Source organism: Oncorhynchus masou, chromosome 5, assembly GCF_036934945.1.
Source record: "Oncorhynchus masou masou isolate Uvic2021 chromosome 5, UVic_Omas_1.1, whole genome shotgun sequence".
NCBI classification, from domain to species: domain Eukaryota; kingdom Metazoa; phylum Chordata; class Actinopteri; order Salmoniformes; family Salmonidae; genus Oncorhynchus; species Oncorhynchus masou.
This window is the reverse complement of record NC_088216.1, coordinates 42,332,705-42,356,658: the sequence shown is the minus strand read 5'-3', so window position 1 is coordinate 42,356,658 and position 23,954 is coordinate 42,332,705. Positions and strand designations below refer to the sequence as shown.

General features: G+C 45.3%; 1 protein-coding gene across 1 annotated transcript in view; it reads left to right on the top strand.

Annotated features, from left to right (window-relative positions):
* Positions 1 to 23,954, top strand: part of LOC135539610 (tensin-2-like) — an 80,540-nt gene that overhangs the window by 45,476 nt on the left and 11,110 nt on the right. Inside the window, exons 5-20 of the mRNA XM_064965590.1 lie at positions 1,246 to 1,429; positions 2,521 to 2,571; positions 2,749 to 2,871; positions 2,995 to 3,059; positions 3,181 to 3,264; positions 3,431 to 3,546; positions 4,179 to 4,239; positions 4,495 to 4,570; positions 4,892 to 5,021; positions 14,544 to 14,609; positions 14,697 to 14,813; positions 14,935 to 16,401; positions 16,539 to 16,704; positions 18,237 to 19,360; positions 19,573 to 19,701; positions 20,051 to 20,143. Of these exons, the coding sequence (XP_064821662.1) occupies positions 1,246 to 1,429; positions 2,521 to 2,571; positions 2,749 to 2,871; positions 2,995 to 3,059; positions 3,181 to 3,264; positions 3,431 to 3,546; positions 4,179 to 4,239; positions 4,495 to 4,570; positions 4,892 to 5,021; positions 14,544 to 14,609; positions 14,697 to 14,813; positions 14,935 to 16,401; positions 16,539 to 16,704; positions 18,237 to 19,360; positions 19,573 to 19,701; positions 20,051 to 20,143 (4,052 nt within the window). The remainder of the gene's footprint in view (positions 1 to 1,245; positions 1,430 to 2,520; positions 2,572 to 2,748; positions 2,872 to 2,994; positions 3,060 to 3,180; positions 3,265 to 3,430; positions 3,547 to 4,178; positions 4,240 to 4,494; positions 4,571 to 4,891; positions 5,022 to 14,543; positions 14,610 to 14,696; positions 14,814 to 14,934; positions 16,402 to 16,538; positions 16,705 to 18,236; positions 19,361 to 19,572; positions 19,702 to 20,050; positions 20,144 to 23,954) is intronic.

Genomic DNA, 23,954 nt, shown 5'->3' with positions numbered 1-23,954 from the left:
GTTGTGCTTTTAGATGATCGAAAGCATAGTGATAACGCATTGGAAATTCAGCTAACTTTTGGCTTTCTTTTTGAGTGGATGTTTAAGGGTTTTAATCTCATTGATCAACGTCTCAACCAAATATTACCCAATTATCCATGTTGAAATGGTGGTGGTGTGCCCAGTGGGTTATATTATTAACCTAATGTATGACTCTCCAATCTACTCATCATGCTAGGAATAGGAGACTATATTGCATTCATCTGCACATGCAAAGAGAGATGCATGCAATATTTTATCATAAAGGTGATTTTATTTTTATTAGTGTTGATTTTTTTTTTTAACTACAAAATAATGTTTAGCTTCCCCTAACTGGAAACTAATGCTCCGCCTATGCAAGCAGTCAATGCACAAGATTTCTTAATGCAATCACAGGATTGCATTAACACAGCTTTCCAATGCTAATTTGTTTATTTCTTTACGCCTACAATTGCACACGTGACATCATTTAAAAAATGCAGTTATAACCACACAACCGGAGTTTCAAGCATGGTTTAGGATGGTTTAGGCGCAGCTGAGCAACAGAGCTCTTGAAGGGGCAATGGCATCTTAAAAGGGCAATGACATACTTTGTAATACAATAATTATTAATCATATACTTTTTAATCATGATTCATTCTCATAACAATCAGGATGTCCAATGGGGGTAATGGGGTAAATGCAGATGGAAAAGCACCATGCTTCAACCTATGTATTTATAGCCCGTATGCTGCATCTGTTGGGCTACAGGTAATAATGCTTATTTTATTGCTAATGGCACATCTGATCATGCAAACCATGCATAGGCTATATGCATGGTCCAATATGTAAAAATAATTTTGGGGTCAGTATGGAGGTGGATATTATATTTTAGATGGTGTCAGCTAAATTTTATTTTCATTCATTTTGGAGTAGAATGTTCTTTTTAAAAAGGCACCAGAAGTGAGCTCCTCAGTCTTTCTACGTAGAAATTATTCTGGGATGGACCCTGGACCCACTAAGAAAGGGGACTGGAATTGGTCAAATTCGCATTTACAAAATGATCCTCATTCCCTAAAAGCATGATGGTTATGATTTTTTTTTTACGTGAAAGGGGAGGTTAACTTGGCCCCAGACATCTGAGACCGACTTAAGTTTTTGCTTTAACCACAGAATATAATAAATTATAGAGATGAACTGACTGCCTCTCTCTCTCGCTCTCTCTCTCTCTCTCTCTCCCCCCTCCAGGCGTAAGAGTGGGGAGTGTGCGATGGAGAGAGTGATGGCGAAGCACTATGACTTTGACCTCACCTACATCACTGAGAGGATCATCTCTGTTTTCTTCCTGCCCGATCTGGAAGAACAATGTTACCGTGGCAACTTACAGGAAGTGGCTGCCATGCTCAAGTCCAAACACCAAGACAAGTTCCTGGTGAGTTGGGGGGCAATGAGTACTGTACTTGGAGAAAGGCAATTCACACGTCCAAAATGTTAACGTTCAGGCACCAAACATAACAAAGTAGACCGAAACAGGTAAGGACTACCTGGGGATTTGTCCAATGAGAAACACTCATTTTTATTTTCCGTTACAAAACATTTTAACACTTTTTCCATTGCCTGTGCTAATGTACTTTTTCCATTGCGTGTACTAATGTACATGACTTTGGTGCTGGGTACATCAGTTGATACATATGACTAACAAGAAGCCTGCATATTATTGTGGCTACCAAAAGTTAGTTAATTGTCGGTCAGCCAGGCGTGGGATGACGTAACCTTCGAGGCTCGATATACAGTAGGTGCAGGCTGTTGCTCCAGCCAAACAGTAACACACATTACAAAACTTACAACTAATCATAGTCTTCAATCAAGGCTTTTGAGTTTTAAAATTAGGTTACTGCTGGACTGGAGCAAAAGCCTGCACCCACACTGGCCCTCACAAGTTAAGGTTGTCCACATCCGGGCACATATTCACGGAGTGTCTCAGAGTAGGAGTGCTGATCTAGGATCCGGGCCCCCCTGTCCATGTAATCTTATTCATTATGATCCAAAAGGCAAAACTGATCCTAGATCAGCACTCACTGCTCTGAGTATGGGCCCTGGTCTGAATGGAGATGAAAGGAGACAATTTGTTGAATGATAAAGTAAAAAATAAAAAATACATCTGTTGCCAAGACTTGTTTCTCCCCTAAATGTTAATAAAACGAAAACAAATATGTTTGTTCGTGGTGCGCCATCTTCCATTACTCTTTCATATAGTTAGCAAGTTCTTAGGGCCTGGTTGGGTATATTAACTATGTTACTGTATGGTGTTATAAAGAAGCGATACAAAAACAGTATATTGTTTTTTTGTAACAAAAGGTCATTGTTTTGTTCTACCCAGCACTTTAATGTAATGTTTTGTGCATATTATGTCAGACAACTTGCGGTCAATGTTGAGACAACGGTGTGTGGTGGTTGTGTGCTTACTGGGTGCGACATTGTTGATTTTCCCCTTCTGTTTGTCTCAATGTCTGCTTCTCCCAGCTCTTAAACCTTTCTGAGAAGCGTCATGACATCACCAGACTCAACCCCAAGGTAGGATGACCACCATAGAGATGCAATATAATTGTGCAATATACCTGTAATTGAGTGTGTGAGGACCGCACTCCAGAGTGCCACTAGTATAGTGCTCTCAAATCCTGGTTACGATCACTGCTTCCCATAGAAGATTTATCCAGAGATGGATAACTTCACTGTGTGTGCCAAACTCAGGTTGAAGACTTTGGTTGGCCAGACCTGCACGCCCCACCCCTGGACAAGATCTGTGCCATGTGTAAGGCCATGGAGACCTGGCTCACCTCTGACCCCTGCAACGTGGTCGTCCTGCACTGCAAGGTCAGGGGAGAGGCTGCACTGTTGCGTTGCTGCTGTTCACATTGTTTGTATAGTTTGTTCTGTTCAAATATGTCCAGTTGCCCTACATAGCTCTTTTTTCTTTCCTCCTCTTCTCTCTCACAGGGAAACAAGGGGAGGACGGGGGTCATCGTGGCGGCCTACATGCACTACAGCAAGATCTCCGCAGGGTATGCGATGACTGTATGCGCGGGGGCGGTTGTGTGCACATGCATACTGTCAGTCATGTTGATGCCGCACGTGGGTACACTTGTACAGCGAGTTCTTGATGCTATGTTTGTGTCTGTGCAGAGTGGACCAGGCCCTGACCACTCTGGCCATGAGGAAGTTCTGCGAAGACAAAGTGTCCTCCTCGCTGCAGCCCTCTCAAAACAGGCAGGAGAATCGCTCTTTTTATTATGTCACGCCCCTTTTATGTCATGCCATCTTCCCAACTTTTCTCCTTCACCTTGTATGTTGCAGCTTGGCTGTCACCTGTTTGAGTATGCACCATCCCTCTTAATTCTAAATGTCTCTCTCGCTCTCGCTCTCTCCTCTCCAGGTATATCTACTACTTTGGGGGTCTGTTGTCGGGGGTGATCAGGATGAACAGCAGACCTCTGTTCCTCCACCAGGTCCTCATCCCCAGCCTGCCCAACTTCCAGGCAGCAGGAGGAGGTCAGTGTCCCACTGTCCTCCTGTACAATGTGATGTAGCAGTGTTCACCACACTGTCAAATCTGAGTTGTTTCAACTCTGTAGCCAGTATACACTTCCTCAAAATAGTCCGAATTAATCTAAGATTAAGAAACTCAAGAAATCTGTCATTCATTTTGCCGAGGTAATTTTGCCGTCGTGCGATTTTACATCCAACTAAGATGTTGGGTGCATTATTTCTCTATCGTCTCTTATCGTCTCTCACTGAATGACAACAAAGACTTTATTGAAGAATCCCTATTGTTAAACAAAAAAACGACGATGAGGCGTTGACTTCGGCTTTCGGCAAGACATTTTTTTCGTGCTGGAAAAACCCTTACCGAAGTCCAAAACGAACAAAAACTTTAACAAATGTTGTCATAATATATGCACTATCTCTTCCAAACTGTTTCGGCTAGGAACCATGCGGACGCCTTAAGGAGTACTAACATTAGTATTTTTCGAATTTGCAACTACAATTCCTTTCACTTCAAACCACTTTGGGGGGGGTAGATTACCTCCACTTCTTCTTTTAATGACCTCACGTCAGCGTATCTTTCTCCCCCTGCGGTCTCTCCTTTCCTTCATTCCTACACCTATTCGCTTTCTGTGCAGGTTACTATCCTTTCCTGAAGATCTACCAGTCTCTACAGCTGGTCTACACATCAGGCATCTAGTGAGTTAATTATGTTGTTAATACCATATGGTCAGTATATTTCTCACTGTGCTCCCTTTCCACCTTCAGACACAGTAGGTACTTGGGTACCTTTGTTGGGACTTTATGTAGTATGTGCTACCGCCTGTGTTTACATGTGTGCTGGTCTGTGTTTATTCCAACTGAACATTGTTTGCCTGTGTTTTACTACCTTGGGGGTGTGTTTTACAGATGATCGAATGTGTTTTGACTATGTTTACGTCTCTCTCTGGGTAGCGACCCCCAGGGCTCCAGGGCGAGAAAGCTGTGTGTGACACTCGAGCCGGCGCTACTGCTGAAGGGGGACATCGTGGTGAGTGTTTAACAAAATGGACACACTAGGCATCACTCAACTAGTCAACTAGCCAACTCAACTCCTCTCCGTCTTCATCTACCAGTCCCATCTCCTTTTCTCTTTGACCCTTTCAACAGCTAGAATCTGTAAAACGTCAGCCATGGATCCACTTTCAGGCATATTATCCTCCATGTTGCCACCAAATATTCCATGACAATAACGTAATTTGAACTAGAATGTGATTGCCTAAGTCCTAAGTCTCAAACACAGTGTCTGTGTAAATAATAGTGTGGCCACTTAATCGCGCTTTGTGTTTCTCTTCCTTGTCTCTGTCTCCAGGTGAAGTGCTATCACCGGCGGCCGCGTGGCTCAGAGAGGGAGGCCGTGTTCAGGCTGCAGTTCCACACCTGTACGGTGCACGGAGCTCAGCTGTGGTTCGGCAAGGGAGAGCTAGACCTGGCCTGCGCAGGTAGGTGCCAGGGGTTGGATTGGTCAGCAGTATACCACCCAGAGTCCCATTGATGGCCTTCCTCTGAAGGTAAGCAGGGTTGGTCCTTCTCTGTCCCTGGATGGAAGACTAGAAGCTTCTGGAAGTGGTGGTGGGGGGCCAGTAAGAGGCAATCTTTCCTCTGGTCTAAAAAATATATACCAATGCCCCAGGGCAGTGATTGGGGACATTGCCCTGTGTAGTGTGCCATCTTTCGGATGGGACATTAAACAGGTGTCCTGACTCTCTGTGGTCACTAAAGATCCAATGGCACTTGTAAGTGTAGGTTGTCCTGGCTACATTCCCAATCTGGCCCTCATACCATCATGGCTACTTAATCATCCCCAGCTTCCATTTGGCTCATTCATCCCCCTTCCTCTTCCCTGTAACTATTCTCCAGGTTGTTGCTGCAAATAAGAATGTAGTCTGTCATCTTACCTGGTAAAATAAGATTAAAAAAAAATGTAAGCAAATAAAATAAGAGGTGAATGTCTGGAAGTTTAGAGAGAAGGAAATGGTTGTGTTTCAGGACGAAGTGCAATAGCTCATTATCCGAAGCAGTCAGTCAGACAGACACACAAGCGCAAATTCTCACTGGCTCGCACACTCACACAGACACACCCACACAGAAATCTGACTCAGAAAATGTGAAATTTTTCAGATTACATTATTTAACAAATATTTTCTTATAGCATATTGCCATAACAATTAACAATGTACCAGCAAACGTATACCTACCAATATTCTAACTTATACCTCAGAAGCAGAGAGGAAGCCCATCTCCACTGCCAACTCCAACACTCCCGGTATGGCCTCCAGTTTCTCCATCCCCTCATCAGAAAAGAGCCACTGCTCGTCAAAGCTCCCATGCTGCCTCTTCCACTACTACTTCTTCCTCAGTCAGACAAGGGGCCTCTCTCCAAGTCAGGCATCAGCTCCTTGTAGTAGAAGAATTGACACTGTCAGAAGTATTCGTAAAAGCACTGGATGTTGTGCTGGAGTATGGATACCGCTGAAGTCGGAGGTTTACATACACCTTAGCCAAATACATTTAAACTATTTTTTCCACACATCCTGACATTGAATTCTTGTAAAAAAATCCCTGGCTAGGTCAGTTAGGATCAAATCAAATCAAATTTTATTTGTCACATACACATGGTTAGCAGATGTTAATGCGAGTGTAGCGAAATGCTTGTGCTTCTAGTTCCGACAATGCAGTAATAACCAACAAGTAATCTAACTAACAATTCCTAAACTACTGTCTTATACACAGTGTAAGGGGATAAAGAATATGTACATAAGGATATATGAATGAGTGATGGTACAGAGCAGCATAGGCAAGATACAGTAGATGGTATCGAGTACAGTATATACATATGAGATGAGTATGTAAACAAAGTGGCATAGTTAAAGTGGCTAGTGATACATGTATTACATAAGGATGCAGTCGATGATATAGAGTACAGTATATACGTATGCATATGAGATGAATAATGTAGGGTAAGTAACATTATATAAGGTAGCATTGTTTAAAGTGGCTAGTGATATATTTACATAATTTCCCATCAATTCCCATTATTAAAGTAGCTGGAGTTGAGTCAGTGTCAGTGTGTTGGCAGCAGCCACTCAATGTTAGTGGTGGCTGTTTAACAGTCTGATGGCTTTGAGATAGAAGCTGTTTTTCAGTCTCTCGGTCCCAGCTTTGATGCACCTGTACTGACCTCGCCTTCTGGATGATAGCGGGGTGAACAGGCAGTGGCTCGGGTGGTTGATGTCCTTGACGATCTTTATGGCCTTCCTGTAACATTGGGTGGTGTAGGTGTCCTGGAGGGCAGGTAGTTTGCCCCCGGTGATGCGTTGTGCAGACCTCACTACCCTCTGGAGAGCCTTACGGTTGAGGGCGGAGCAGTTGCCGTACCAGGCGGTGATACAGCCCGCCAGGATGCTCTCGATTGTGCATCTGTAGAAGTTTGTGAGTGCTTTTGGTGACAAGCCGAATTTCTTCAGCCTCCTGAGGTTGAAGAGGCGCTGCTGCGCCTTCTTCACGATGCTGTCTGTGTGAGTGGACCAATTCAGTTTGTCTGTGATGTGTATGCCGAGGAACTTAAAACTTGCTACTCTCTCCACTACTGTTCCATCGATGTGGATAGGGGGTGTTCCCTCTGCTGTTTCCTGAAGTCCACAATCATCTCCTTAGTTTTGTTGACGTTGAGTGTGAGGTTATTTTCCTGACACCACACTCCGAGGGCCCTCACCTCCTCCCTGTAGGCCATCTCGTCGTTGTTGGTAATCAAGCCTACCACTGTTGTGTCGTCCGCAAAACTTGATGATTGAGTTGGAGGTGTGCGTGGCCACGCAGTCGTGGGTGAACAGGGAGTACAGGAGAGGGCTCAGAACGCACCCTTGTGGGGCCCCAGTGTTGAGGATCAGCGGGGAGGAGATGTTGTTACCTACCCTCACCACCTGGGGGCGGCCCATCAGGAAGTCCAGTACCCAGTTGCACAGGGCGGGGTCGAGACCCAGGGTCTCGAGCTTGATGACGAGCTTGGAGGGTACTATGGTGTTGAATGCCGAGCTGTAGTCGATGAACAGCATTCTCACATAGGTATTCCTCTTGTCCAGATGGGTTAGTGCAGTGTGGTTGAGATTGCATCGTCTGTGGACCTATTTGAGCGGTAAGCAAATTGGAGTGGGTCTAGGGTGTCAGGTAGGGTGGAGGTGATATGGTCCTTGACTAGTCTCTCAAATCACTTCATGATGACGGAAGTGAGTGCTACGGGGCGGTAGTCGTTTAGCTCAGTTACCTTAGCTTTCTTGGGAACAGGAACGATGGTGGCCCTCTTGAAGCATGTGGGAACAGCAGACTGGTATAGGGATTGATTGAATATGTCCGTAAACACACCAGCCAGCTGGTCTGCGCATGCTCTGAGGGCGCGGCTGGGGATGCCGTCTGGGCCTGCAGCCTTGCGAGGGTTAACACGTTTAAATGTTTTACTCACCTCAGCTGCAGTGAAGGAGAGACCGCATTTTTCCGTTGCAGGCAGTGTCAGTGGCACTGTATTGTCCTCAAAGCGGGCAAAAAAGTTATTTAGTCTGCCTGGGAGCAAGACATCCTGGTCCGTGACTGGGCTGGATTTCTTCCTGTAGTCCGTGATTGACTGTAGACCCTGCCACATGCCTCTTGTGTCTGAGCCGTTGAATTGGGATTCTACTTTGTCTCTGTACTGACGCTTAGCTTGTTTGATAGCCTTACGGAGGGAATAGCTGCACTGTTTGTATTCAGTCATGTTACCAGACACCTTGCCCTGATTGAAAGCAGTGGTTCGCACTTTCAGTTTCACGCGAATGCTGCCATCAATCCAAGATTTCTGGTTAGGGAATGTTTTAATCATTGCTATGGGAACGACATCTTCAACGCACGTTCTAATGAACTCGCACACCGAATCAGCGTATTCGTCAATGTTGTTATCTGACGCAATACGAAACATGTCCCAGTCCACGTGATGGAAGCAGTCTTGGAGTGTGGCGTCAGCTTGGTCGGACCAGCGTTGGACAGACCTCAGCGTGGGAGCTTCTTTTTTTAGCTTTTGTCTGTAGGCAGGTATCAGCAAAATGGAGTTGTGGCTTTTCCGAAAGGGGGGCGGGGCAGGGCCTTATATGCGTCGCGGAAGTTAGAGTAACAGTGATCCAAGGTTTTTCCGCCCCTGGTTGCGCAATCGATATGCTGATAAACTTTAGGGAGTCTTGTTTTCAGATTAGCCTTGTTAAAATCCCCAACAACGATGAATGCAGCCTCCGGATAAATGGTTTCCAGTTTGCAAAGAGTTAAATAAAGTTCGTTCAGAGCCATCGATGTGTCTGCTTGGGGGGGATATATACGGCTGTGATTATAATCGAAGAGAATTCTCTTGGTAGATAATGCGGTCTACATTTGATTGTGAGGAATTCTAAATCAGGTGAACAGAAGGATTTGAGTTCCTGTATGTTTCTTTCATCGCACCATGCCTCGTTAGCCATAAGGCATACACCCCTACCCCTCTTCTTACCAGAAAGGTGTTTGTTTCTGTCGGTGCGATGCGTGGAGAAACCCGTTGGCTGCACCGCTTCGGATAGCGTCTCTCCAGTGAGCCATGTTTCCGTGAAGCACAGAACGTTAGTCTCTGATGTCCCTCTGGAATGCTACCCTTGCTCGGATTTCATCAACCTTGTTGTCAAGAGACTGGACATTGGCAAGAAGAATGCTAGGAAGTGGGGCACGATGTGCCCGTCTCCGTAGTCTGACCAGAAGACTGCCACGTTTCCCTCTTTTTCGGAGTCGTTTTTTTTGGGTCGCTGCATGCGATCCATTCCGTTGTCCTGTTTGTAAGGCAGAACACAGGATCCGCGTCGCGAAAAACATATTCTTGGTCGTACTGATGGTGAGTTGACGCTGATCTTATATACAGTAGTTCTTCTCGGCTGTATGTAATGAAACCTAAGATGACCTGGGGTACTAATGTAAGAAATAACACGTAAAAAAAAAAAAAAAAAACTGCATAGTTTCCTAGGAACGCGAAGCGAGGCGGCCATCTCTGTCGGCGCCGGAAGTATATGGATCACCACTTTATTTTAAGAAAGTGAAATGTCAGAATAATAGTAGAGAATCATTTATTTAAGCTTTTATTTCTTTCATCCCATTCCCATTGGGTCAGTAGTTTACATACACTCAATTACTATTTGGTAGCATTGCCTTTAAATTGTTTAACATGGGTCAAACATTTCAGGTAGCCTTCTACATGCTTCCCACAATAAGTTGGGAGAATTTTGGCCCATTCCTCCTGACAGAGCTGGTGTAACTGAATCAGGGTTGTAGGCCTCCTTGCTCGCACACGCTTTTTCCGTTCTGCCCATAACTTTTCTATAGGATTGAGGTCAGAGCTTTGATGGCCGCTCCAATACCTTGACTTTGTTGTCCTTAAGCTATTTTGCCTCAACTTTGGAAGTATGCTTGGGGTCATTGTCCATTTGGAAGTCCCATTTGCGGAAGCTTTAACTTCCTGACTGATTTCTTGAGATGTTGCCTCAATATATCCACATAATTTTCCTACCTCATGATGCCATCTATTTTGTGAAGTGCACCAGTCCCTCCTGCAGCAAAGCAACCCCACAACATGATGCAGCCACCTCTGTGCTTCACGGTTGGGATGGTGTTCTATGGCTTGCAAGCCTCCCCTTTTATCCTTCAAACAGTACGATGGCCAAACAGTTCTATTTTTGTTTCATCAGACAAGATGACATTTCTCCAAATAGTACGATCTTTGTCCCCATGTGCAGTTGCAAACCGTAGTCTGGCTTTTTTATAGCGGTTTTGGAGCTGTGGCTTCTTCCTTGCTGAGCGGCCTGTCAGGTTATGCCGATATAGGTCTTGGTTTACTGTGAATATAGATACTTTTGTACCTGTTTCTTCCAGCATCTTCACAAGGTCCTTTGCTGTTGTTCTGGGAGTAATTTGCACTTTTCGCACCATAGTGTGTTCATCTCTAGGAGACAGAACGCGTCTCCTTCCTGAGCGGTATGACAGCTGCATGGTCCCATGGTGTTTATACTTGCATACTATTGTTTGTACAGATGTACATGGTACCTTCAGGCATTTGGAAATTGCTCCCAAGGATGAACCAGACTTGTGGAGGTCTACAATTCTTGGTCTTGGCTGATTTCTTTTGATTTTCCCATGATGTCAAGCAAAGAGGCACTGAGTTTGAAGGTAGGTCTTGAAATACATCCACAGGTACACCTCCAATTGACTCAAATTATGTCAATTAGCTTATCAGAACCTTCTAATGCCATGACATCATTTTCTGGAATTTTCCAAGCTGTTTATAGGCACAGTCAGCTTAGTGTATGTAAACTTCTGACCCACTGGAATTGTGATACAGTGAATTATAAGTGAAATAGTCTGTCTGTAAACAATTGTTTGAAAAATTAAGTGTCATGCACAAAGTAGATATCCTAACCAACTTGACATCAGATGACCTGGCCTCCACAATCACCCAATCTTAACCCAATTGAAATGGTTTAGGATGAGTTGGACCGCAGAGTGAAGGAAAAGCAGCCAATAAGTGCTCAGCATATGTGAGAACTCCTTCAAGACTGTTGGAAAAGCATTCCTCTTGAAGCTGGTTGAGAGAATGCCAAGAGTGTGCAAAGATGTCATCGAGGCAAAGGGTGGCTACTTTGATTAACATTTTATTTTATTACTACATGATTCGATTTGTGTTATTTCATGATTTTAATATCTTCACTATTTTTCTACAATAAAGAAAATAGTACAAATAAAGAAAACCCCTTAAATGAGTAGGTGTGTCCAAACCTTTGACTGGTAATTAAAAGTTTCAGTTAAAAACGTGTGATTTTAAGAGTGAAAACTGGGAAAAACGGAAGCCAGGAAAAACTAAATGGAGAAAATTAAATGTGGGGAAAAAATTATTAATTCAATGAAATAGAATGGGCATGGACTTTAAAATCAAAATAAAATGGCTTGAGCTGCCATCTTCGATTAGGATGTCTTAACATTCTAACATGACAATTAAATTTGTCATTAGCCATTACAGATTTTTCAAAGCAAGCCCTGTTTTCATTTCAAGTTAACGTATTTTAAATATAATTCAAGAGTACATATTTCAAAACATTTTTTACCTTGTAACATGTTGTTTATTCCAACAGATGAAATTACTTGTCCTAAAAAAATAAATAATGATAAATATCTGCGTTCCGCCAGAATCTGTTTCCTTGAAATGGTTCAATTCACATCGTCTACCTCCAAATAATTCAAGAGCTCCACCACGCTAATGCACTAAGTTATGCTACAGAAATAGATACACACATGAAATATAGCCACAGATGAATGAAATCATCATACATGCGTATAAGATTAAAAGAAAAGCATACATGACATAGGCTATAGCCTGCTGAAGCCCAGGCCGTGAGCAGGCAAACAGGCTCAACCCCCACTCTTCCACTTGCCCAAGCCAATGGCATGTATCAGATGATCAGGCTCTGCTCACAGTTAATGGTCTGAGGCCAAACCAGACGACTAACAACATTGGACACTTTATGAAACAGTTATCAGTTAGAGTTATCTATCCAAAACGGACACGTATGGATAAACCACTTCTCCAATCTTTTTGGCCCTATAACAATGAACAAACAGCAAAATAAAATATACATGATCAAATACACATTTTAGAATCAACTATTAAAGACTACCAGAACCACTGGATTATCCAATTACATTGAATGAACTTCAGGACAAAATACAAACCCTCCAACCCAAAAAGGCCTGTGGGGTTGATGGTATCCTAAATGAAATGATAAAATATACAGACCACAATTGCCAGTTGGCTATACTTAAACTCTTTAACATCAACCTTTAGCTCTGGCATCTTCCCCAATATTTGGAACCAAGGACTGATCACCCCAATCCACAAAAGTGGAGACAAATTTAACCCCAATAACTACTGTGGGATATGCGTCAACAGCAACATTGGGAAAATCCTCTGCATTATCATTAACAGCAGACTCATACATTTCCTCAGTGAAATCAATGTACTGGGCAAATTTTAAATGGCTTTTTACCAAATTACCACACGACAGACCATGTATTCACCCTGCAAACTCGAATTAAAAAACATACAAACCAAAAGAAAGGCAAAGTCTTCTCATGATTTGTTGATTTCAAAAAAGCTTTTGACTCAATTTGACTTGAGGGTCTGCTAGACAAAATGATGGAAAGTGGTGTTGGGGGAAAACATACAACATTATAAAATCCATCTACACGAACAACATGTGGCGGTTAAAATTGGCCAAAAAAAAAAAAAACATTTCTTTCAATAGGGCCATGGGGTGAGACCGGGATGCAGCTTAAGCCCCACCCTCGTCAACATATAAATCAACAAATTGGCGAGGGCACTAGAACAGTCTGCAGCACCCGAGCCTCACCCTACTAGAATCTGAAGTCAAATGTCTGCTGATGATCTGGTGCTTCTGTCCCCAACCAAGGAGGGCCTACAGCAGCATCTAGATTTTTTATTTTACTTTATTTAACTGGTCAAGTTAGTTAAGAACAAAACTCTCCCCTAACCCGAACGACGCTGGGCCAATTGTGCGCCGCTGAACTCCCGATCACGGCCGGTTGTGATACAGCCTGGGATCGAACCAGGGTGTGTAATGACGCCGCAAGCACTGAGATGCAGTGCCTTAGACCGCTGCGCCACTCGGGAACAAGATATTCTGCACAGATTCTGTCAGACTTGGGCCCTGACAGTAAATCACAGTAAGACAAAAAATAATGGTGTTCTAAACAAGGTCCAGTTGACAGGACCACAAATACAAATTCTATCTAGACACCGTTGCCCTCGAGCACATAAACTATAAATACCTCGGCCTAAACATCAGCGCCACAGGTAACTTCCACAAAGCTGTGGACGAGCTGAAAAACAAGGCAAGAAGAGCCTTCTATGCCAGCAAAAGGAACATAAAATTCAACATACCAATTAGGATCTGGCTAAAATGAAGAATAACAAAAATGGGACAAACACCAAATTGAGACTGTGTACAACGTAAAACATCAAATAATGCAAGCCGATACCCACTAATGATCAAAATCCAGAAAAGAGACCGTTAAATTCTACTACCACCTAAAAGGAAGTGATTCTCAAACCTTCCATAACAAATCTATCACCTACAGAGAGATGAACCTTGAAGAGTTCCCTAAACAAGCTGGTACTGGGGCTCTGTTCACAAACAGACCCCACAGAGCCCCAGGACAACAACACAATTAGACCCAACCAAATCATGACAAAACAAAAAGATAATTACTTGACACATTGTAAAGAATTAACAAAAAAACAGAACACACAGTGACAGAATACCTGACCACTGTGACTGACCCAAACTTAAGGAAAGCTTTGACTATGTACAGACTCAGTGAGCATAGCCTTGCTATTGAGAAAGGCCGCCATAGGCAGACCTGACTCTCAAGAGAAGACATGCTATGTGCACACTGCCCACAAAATGAAGTGGAAACTGAGATGCACTTTCTAACCTCCTGCCAAATGTATGACCATATCAGAGACACATTTCCCTCAGATTACACAGATCCACAACGAATTTGAAAACAAACCCAATTTAGATAAACTCCCATATCTATTGGGTGAAATACCAGTGTGCCATCACAGCAGCAAGATTTGTGACCTGTTGCCACAAGAAAAGGGCAACCAGTGAACAAACAACATTGTAAATACAACGCATATTTATGTTTATTTATTTTCCTTTTTCTACTTTAACTATTTGTAATGTCTGCATTCTTTTGGAGCTTTTGTGAGTGTAATGTTTACTGTAAATTTTTGTTAATTTCACTTTTGTTTATTTTCTAGGTTCACTTGCTTTGACAATGTTAACATATGTTTCCCATGCCACTAAAACCCTGAAATGAGAGAGATTTCTGTGATGTTTATCTCTCTGTAGATGACCGGTTCCCTCCAGATGCCACAGTGGAGTGTATCTTCTCCTACGGCCCAGAGAAAATGAAAGGTACTGCTCGTTTGTGTGCACACAACATACTTATTGTTTTTATACGTGCGTGCGTGTGTGTTATATCTTATGTCTCTCTCTTCACAGGGCGAGAATACCGTAAGAATGACCCCTCTGTTACAGTGGACTACAGCACTTCAGACCCTGTGGTGCGTTGGGACTCATATGAGAACTTCAACCTTCACCACCAGGATAGCATTGAGGGTAAGGGTGAAACATACGTGCACACACTTTATCACACACACACATAAACCTATACCACCAGGACACCTCAGAGAGAACACACACACTCACAGCTAACCCTGTATCATTCTCTAATTGTCAGACATCTCCCACACGCGGGGCCCCCTGGATGGTAGTCTGTACGCCCAGGTGAAGAAGCGTCGGGGCCCGGGCTCTGTGGGTGCTTCTGGGGCCTCTCCCAACGGATGCCCCCCAAGCAGCCCCACAAACAAGCCCCCTTCCCAGGCCCAGCCTCAAACCCAGATCCTTTCCCTCAGCTCCGACTCGGGGCACTCCTCCACCTTCGAGGAACCCCCCCCTCGCCCCCTGCCCCGTCTGGAGAAAGATAAGGAAGAGATGGACTGTTTCCTGAGGAGGATAGAGGGGGAAGGTGAAGAGAGGGAATGGGTGAGGCAGAGGGACAGGGAGACGGCCATTTTGGATGACAGAGAGTCTGTGCCGGATGGAGGGTCAAGGCGGGAGCAGCGGTCATGTTGTGTTCAAGCTGGCCACGGTCCGAGATGTCAGAGGTGTGGGGAGGCACCGGGTTGGGAGAGGGTGAGAGAGAGGGAGCCATGCCTTGCAAATGGACATTACATGGACCGCTGTAACAGAACCAAGGGGAATCCAAAAAGCCGAACGCTTCCCGCCTTACCCTCCCAGCAGCCTGCGTCTCCTCACCCTCTCTCGCCCCACCTGGACTTGTGCCATCGCCATAGCGCCCATCCCCTGCCCGAGTTGCCGTGGGAACCCCCCCCGCCCCCCTTACCCTGTCTCCATCACCCCTGCTACCCCTACCCCGCCCCTGAACACGTCCACCCACACGCCCACACCCTCCCAGCCTCCAATAGGGTCTTCTGCAGCGGGGAGGAATGTCAGCTCTTTCATTACCCCGCCCACGCCCCCCTTTCCCCTCGTGTCTCCCACCAATCGCTGCCCTCCAGTCCATATAGGGAGATGTTTTTCAGACCGTCGGCTCCTCCCCCTGGTGGCTGCCCATGTCAGGACTGCACCTGCAGGCGAGGGCACCAATCGGCTTCAGCCAGAGCCTTCCACCCGCTGCGCCCGGACCAACCACAGAGCCCACACTGGGCTCGAGGGAGGGACTCTGAGCTGTGGGACAGGGAGGCCGGGTTGAGGCGGGGGAGGGAAGGGCCTTCTCAGCTTTGGGAGGCGGAGAATCTATGGGAGGCGGAGCGAGAGGCAGAGATTTGGCAGCGTTCAGTGGGAGGGATGTCGTCCTATAGAGGCCATCACTCCCCTCTGGGTCAAGGTCACGACCCTTCTGTTTTCCTGCGAGGCCCTAACCTGCCTAGGTATCCCAGCCCCCACCCCCTCCTGGACAGCCCCCGTGGCAGCAGTGGGTACCACACCCCTCAACCCCTCCTACACTCCTGCCCCTGCGAGCCCAACCAGCAGGTCTCTCCTTCGGAGAGCAACGGGAGCCGGGGGTACGCCTCAGGGTACCAGTCCGGGTCTGCCTCACCCCTGCCCCCTGGTGGCACAAACTCTGGTGCCTCCCCCTCGGAACCACCCAGCGACCGGCAGCAACAGACTGATGGACACACTGGTAAGTGCATAATACAGGTACTGTATTATGCACCTGTTTACACTAGATGGATCAGATCTAACTGGACCTTCTTTCTCTTGCTCTCCCCTCTCTCGTTTACTCTCCCTCCCTCATTTTCTCTCTCTCACTCATTATAGGTGTGTCAGAGGTGGTGCAGAACAGTGTGGGTATGGAGGACTCTTCTTCCCAGGGGTCATTGGGGCAAGCAGAGATTGATGGACAGCCCGCTTGCCCCACCCCCTTATCAGACTCTGATCCAGACTACACAACTATCACCAGCAGCCCTGCACACAGTGAAGACAGGTGGGTAACCCTTAACCTCCTGTTATGTATCCAGGTATAGGCTGAAGTTGCCTCTAGGATGCTGATCTTCTGTCAGTTTAGCATTTTCCCTACAAAGGCCATACACATTTTATTTACTGTATAACGGATGCCCCGCTTCACATTTTTCAAAAAAATCAACAACCAAAACATTGTATTTTACAGCTATTCTTAAAGTATCTACAAAACGGTTGTTGTTGTTTTTTTCAAGTTGATTTGGGCATTTCATTTGTTCGACATTTGTAACGTAATAGATGCTCGTCAGCCTGAAGTGAACACTTACATCTAAGATAAATGACTAAACCACAACAGGTACATTTTCTGAAGGAAATGGGTGCGCTTTCTTTAGCTGTCAAAAAAATAAAAAAATAATGGTAGCGGGAGATTTTTAGCAAAAATGTCTGATACTTGGTTAACAAGGACCCCAGGAACAGTGGAAGAAAAATAGCCCCATAACATCAAAGATCCACCACCATATTTTACAGTAGGGATTGGGTTCTTTTCTGCATATGCATCTTTCTTTCGATGCAAAACCCACCACTGGTGTACGTGGCTAAAGAGCTCTCTTTTAATTTACTTCACTGGTCCTGGGGCCCTTGTTAAGGTCAATGGAATCAAGTCCAGTATTAGGACATTTTAGACCCCAAAAATCTGGTTGCCTCTGCCAAGAGGCTGAAACTTGGCCGCAAGTGGATCTTCCAGCAAGACAATAGCCCCAAGCACACATCAAAAGCCACAAAGAAATTGACTACAAAATAAACATTTTGCAATGTCTCTGGACTGGAACCCCGTTGAAACCCTGTGGTTTGAATTGAAGCGGGCAGTCCATAAGCATAGATGGAAGATATCAAGGATCTAGGAAGATTCCGTATGGAGGAATGGTCTAAGATCCCTCCCAAAGTGTTCTCCAATCTCATACAACATTTGAGAAAAATACTCTGTTATCCTCTCAAGGTGGGGTGTTGAAAACAGGGGTGCCAATAATTTTTACCCATATGTTTTTGAGAGAAAATAAATATTACTTGTTAAACACAATCTCTTTCTCTGTGCAATTGTATTAGTATAAAACAACATAATTTCCAAATGTTTTTGACCATACAAAAAAGGCCAGTATTTTATTTATTTTATACAGTATTTTTTGCTCATCTTCATCAAGGGTGCCAATATATTTTGAACTGACTGTTATGTGATAACGTTATGTACTGTATGCTGGACGGGTATTTAATGATTACTGTGACTTTGAAGTCAATACATTACAACTGGCAATGCCACTTGTCCTTGAAATACATTTCACCTTATATAATAATTAAAGAATACAAACCTTTTTGATATCAGTCTTTCTCTTTAAATTCAGTTTTATCACAAAACAATTTTTTTGTATTTACAAATACTATGTTCCCTGTACTGTTGGCATTTCCCTGTACCGTGTCATCATGTACCTCTTCTACGTTGGCTTTAGTACTTTTTAAATGTGTCAATGAGTAGAAACTAACATTCTAATGTCTCTGCTCTAGTGAGAAGAAGCCAGATGAAGAGAAGATGTGTGACCCCACCGAGGGTTCCACCCAGAGTCCTCCAGCAGGCCCCCAGGAGCCAAGTCAAGGGCCCCAGCTGATAGAGTCCCTCAGTGTGGCCCCAATGTCTGAAGCCTCAGCCTCCCACTCCACCACGCGGGAGCCTAACAGCAACAGTAGCACACCAGAAACCGAATGGACACTGCCAAATGGACACTCCACGACACCACCAACGTTGGTGGAGACACAAAACCAAGATGACATCTCTTCTTCTAAAGAGACAATACAGATGCCGAATGAACGCGTAAACCCTACTGGCTCAAGGCAAGTGCACATTGTAAGTGTACATCCACCTCCAGCTACAGCTGAAGATGGAGAATTGAAGGTCGTAGAGAGTGAAACAAAGGGGTCTAGCGGAACTGAGATGTCCACTCAGGCCGCCTCCGTCCCGAGCCCAAAGAATTCCTTCGGCCCAGTCCAAGTGCAACTCAATGGCACCGCTCTCCCTAGTGACTCCCTCCTGTCAGAAAAGGGCAGTGGCACATCCCTGACCCCTTGTTCCAGCCCCAGCTCTGTCCCTCCCTCTCCGCACCTTTACATTGGCTCCCCAGAGCGACGCCCCTCCCCTCAGCCCTCTCCATTGGCCATGGACCCAGCTGGGCGAAGACTGACCCATGTGAGTGACAGTGACCCCAAACCCCCATCGCCTGTCCCAGATGGGTACAACACCCCAACCTTTCCCCTGGCGTCCTATTACTACCCTCTACTCAACGTGCCACACGTCCCCTACACGGGCTACACCGCCGTCACCATCCCCGCCGCCCAGCCCCCCCTCCCCGAAAAGAGGCGCCTGTCCTCCATGCCAGGGTCCCCCAATTGTTACGGCTCACAGTCTCTTCTCAGGGCCTCTCTGGGTGCCATAGGACCCATGGGGGTCTCTCCACAGTCCAGCCTCCTCCAGGTCACTTTCTCACCCTCGGTGGGGGAGCTGCCCCCATCTGTCAGACGAGGACTGGCACACCCTGGTGTCAGAGAGGAGGTGGTGGAGAGTAGCAAGGTCAATGCCAAGTTTGTCCAGGACAGCTCCAAGTTCTGGTACAAGCCTAGCATCTCAAGAGACCAAGGTAAGGGCACAGGCCTCTTCTGAGGTTTTGAAGGGTCTCACTTTAATTGGATAGTCCCCAACACATGATCTAATGTCAATTGCAACTGTGTTTATATGGAAACATCTGGTACTATATTGAGTTGAGAAACACTGTTGTAGTGTATATTTTCTAAATTAAAGTCTTAGTAACTAATTTCTTCCATAATATGTGTTTCTTCTCCCTCCATGTAGCCATCGCTGTGTTGAAGGACAAGGATCCAGGGTCCTTCCTTATCCGGGACAGTAACTCCTTCCAAGGGGCCTACGGCCTGGCCCTCAAGGTGGCCAGCCATCCTTCAAACAACGTCAACAACGCTTGCCGTAAATTCAATTCATATTTATTGTTCCCAAAAGGCAAAGGTCATGATTTTGGTTCATGTAACAGTTTACTAACTTTGTACTGTTTTGCTCTATCATCATTTAATCTTGTTGGAAGATTAAGCGAAAGAAAGGGAGATCGTTCTTATTGGGCAATGCCAAATGTTCACTACTATGACCAGCATAGTTTTTCTTGATACTATGGCAAGGTGTTGTCTTCTACAACTACCTAGCATTCATTGAGGTCTCCTTTTCTCTCTTCTCTCTCCCTCCTCGCATTCTGTCTCTCTCTTCCTCCCTATCCCCCCCCCCTTGCTCGTCCTTCCTCCCTCCTTTTCTCTGTCTGTCTCAGTCGATTCTCAGGCGCAGCTAGTCAGACATTTCCTCATAGAGACGGGCTCACGGGGGGTCAAGATAAAGGGCTGTCAGAACGAGTCCTATTTCGGTGAGTCCTATTTCCATCCTGCAGATGTCGCTGTTGGCCTCACATTTACATCAATCATTGCTCTAATTCCCTTTTCACACTATCATACACTGCAGACCCAAACCGTAGAGCTACTGAGCTGGCTCAGATATTTTCAGTTCACATTGTCTTCACAGCACGGTTGCAGCAACTATGGTGGCTGCATAACCAGGCCAGCGCATTACAGCTCTACTCGACTCTAGTGTATAATGGCGCCGGAGGGGATGGCTGATGTTTTACGGGCTCCTAACCAACTGTGCTATTTAGCTTGTTTTTTTTTGCATTGTTTGAAAACTGATTTTTTTATTTTATTTTTTTTACATAATGTTGCTGCTACCGTTTCCTATGACCAAAAAGAGCTTCTGGACATCAGAACAGCGATTATTCACCCCGAACTGGACAAAGATTTTTACTTTAACGTGTCCGATGCAAAGGATATACTGCTTTCTCGAGACCAGGCCCAAACCCCCGTCATTTGCGTGAAGAATGGAGAAAAGGGGGGTGGAGGTCGGGCTGCCTTCTGAGAATTCGTAGGCGAGTGAGTAAACTTCCACTACCATCAGTACTATTGTCCAACACGCAATCACTGGAAAATAAAATGGATAATCTACGATTAAGAATATCCTACGTTTCACAGAGTCGTGGCTGAACGACGACACAATAGAGCTGACTGGGTATTCTGTGCATCGGCCGGACAGAGAAGCTATGTCTGGTAAGACGAGGGGCAGGGTGTGTGTCTATTTGTAAATAATAGCTGGTGCGCTATTTCTAAAAATAAAAGAGGTCTTGCGGTATTGCGCTCCTGAGGTAGCGTACTTCATGATAAGCTGTAGACCACACCATCTACCAAGAGAGTTATCATCTATATTATTCGTAGCCGTCTATTTGCCACCACAAACCGATGCTGGCACTAAGACCGCACTCAACGAGTTGTATAAGGCCATAAGCAAACAAGAAAATGCTCATCCAGAAGCTGCGCTCCTAGTGGCCGGGGACTTTAATGCAGGCAAACTTAAATCCGTTTTACCAAATTTCTACCAGCATGTCACGTGCAACCAGAGGGGGAAAACCTCAAGACTACCTTTACTCCACACACCGAGACACATACAAAGCTCTCCCTCGCCCTCCATTTGGCAAATTTGACCATAATTCTATCCACCCCTATTCCTGCTTTCAAGCAAAAATTAAAGCGGGAAGTACTAGTGACTCACTCAATACGGAAGTGGTCAGATGACGCAGATGCTACGCTACAGGACTGTTTTGCTAACCAAGACTGGAATAAGTTCCGGGATTCATCCAATGGCATTGAGGAGTATATCACCTCAGTCACCGGCTTCATTAATAAGTGCATCGAAGACATTGTCCCCACGTTCATATCCCAACCAGAAGCCATGGATTACAGGGAACATCCGCTCCGAGCTTTAGGCTAGAGCTGGGACACTAATCTGGACGCTTATAGAAGAAATACCACTACACCATCAAAGGCAAAGTATCAATACAGGACTAAGATTGAATCCTACTACACCGGCTCTGACGCTCGTTGGATGTGGCAGGGCTTGCAAACTATTAGACTACAAAGGGAACACCAGCCGTGAGCTGCCCAGTGACGGGAGCCTACCAGACGAGCTAAATGCCTTTTATGCTCGCTTCGAGGCAAGCAACGCTGAAGCATGCATGAGAGCACCAGCTGTTCCGGACGACTGCTTGATTATGCTCTCAGTAGTCGATGTGAGCAAGACCTTTAAAAAGGTAGACATTCACAAAGCTGCGGGGCCAGACAGATTACCAGGTACGTGTACTCAAAGCATGCGTGGACCAACTGGCAAGTGTCTTCACCGACATTTTAAACCTCTCCCTGACCGAGTCTGTAATACCTATATGTTTCAAGCAGGCCACCATAGTCTCTGTGCCCAAGGTAACCTGCCTACCACTCACGTCAGTAGCCATGAAGTCCAGGAAACCCTAGACCCACTCCAATTCACATGCCGCCCCAACAGATCCACAGATGATGCAATCTCAATTGCACTCCACACTGCCCTTTCCCACCTGGACAAAAGGAACACCTATGTGAGAATGCTATTCATTGACTAAAGCTCTGTGTTCAACATCATAGTGCCCACAAAGCTCATCACTAAGCTAAGGACCATGGGACTAATCACCTCCCTCTGCAATTGGATCCAGGACTTCCTGATGGGTAGGCAACAACACATCTGCCACGCTGATCCTCAACACCGGGACCCCTCAGGGTTGCGTGCTTAGTCTCAGCCACGCTCAAGGTCCTAAATGATATCTTAACCGCCATCGATAAGAAACAATACTGTGCAACCGTATTCATTGACCTGGCCAAGGCTTTCGACTCTGTCAATCACCACATCCTCATCGGCAGACCTGATAGCCTTAGTTTCTCAAATGATTGCTTCGTCTGGTTCACCAACTACTTCTCTGAAAGAGTTCAGTGTGTAAAATCAGAGGGTCTGCTGTCCGGACCTCTGGCAGTCTCTATGGGGGTGCCACAGGGTTCAATTCTTGGACCAACTCTCTTCTCTTTATACATCAATGATGCCACTCTTGCTGCTGGTGAGTCCACCTCTACGCAGATGACACCATTCTGTATACTTCTGTCCCTTCTTTGGACACTGTGTTAACAACCCTCCAGATGAGCTTCAATGCCATACAACTCTCCTTCCGTGGCCTCCAATTTCTCTTGAATGCAGGCTCTTCAACCGATCGCTGCCTGCACCTGCCGGCCCGTCCAACATCACAACTCTGGACGGTTCTGACTTAGAATATGTGGGCAAATACAAATACCTAGGTGTCTGGTTAGACTGTAAACTCTCCTTACAGACTCACATCAAACCTCTCCAATCCAAAGTTGAATCTAGAATTGGTTTCATATTTCATAAAAAAAAAAACACCCTTCACTCATGCTGCCAAACATACACTTGTAAAACTGACAATCCTACCGATCCTCGACTTCGGCGATGTCATTTACAAAATAGCCTCCAATACCCTACTCAATAAATTGAATGCAGTCTATCACAGTGCAATCAGTTTTGTCACCAAAGCCCCATATACTACCCACCACTGCGACCTGTGCGCTCTCGTTTGCTGGCCCTCGCTTCATACTCGTTGCCAAACCCACTGGCTCCAGGTCATCTACAAGACCCTGCTAGGTAAAGTCCCCCCTTATCTCAGCTCGCTGGTCACCATAGCAGCACCCACCTGTAGCACACGCTCCAGTAGGTATATCTCTCTGGTCACCCCCAAAACCAATTCTTCCTTTGGCCGCCTCTCCTTCCAGTTCTCTGCTGCCAATGACTGGAACGAACTACAAAAATCTCTGAAACTGGAAATACTTATCTCCCTCACAAGCTTTAAGCACCAACTGTCAGAGCAGCTCACAGATTACTGCACCTGTACATAGCCCATCTATAATTTAGCCCAAACAACTTCCTCTCCCACTACTGTATTTATTTATTTTGCTCATTTTGCACTCCATTATTTCCATCTCTACTTTGCACATTCTTCCACTGCAAATCTACCATTCCAGTGTTTTACTTGCTATATTGTATTTACTTCACCACCATGGCCTTTTACTCCCTAATCTCACCTCATTTGCTCACATTGTATATAGACTTATTTTTCTACTGTATTATTGACTGTATGTTTGTTTTACTCTGTGTAACTCTGTGTTGTATGTGTCAAACTGCTTTGCTTTATCTTCGCCAGGTCGCAATTGTAAATGAGACTTTCACCTTTATTTAACTTGCCTACCTGGTTAAATAAAGGTGAA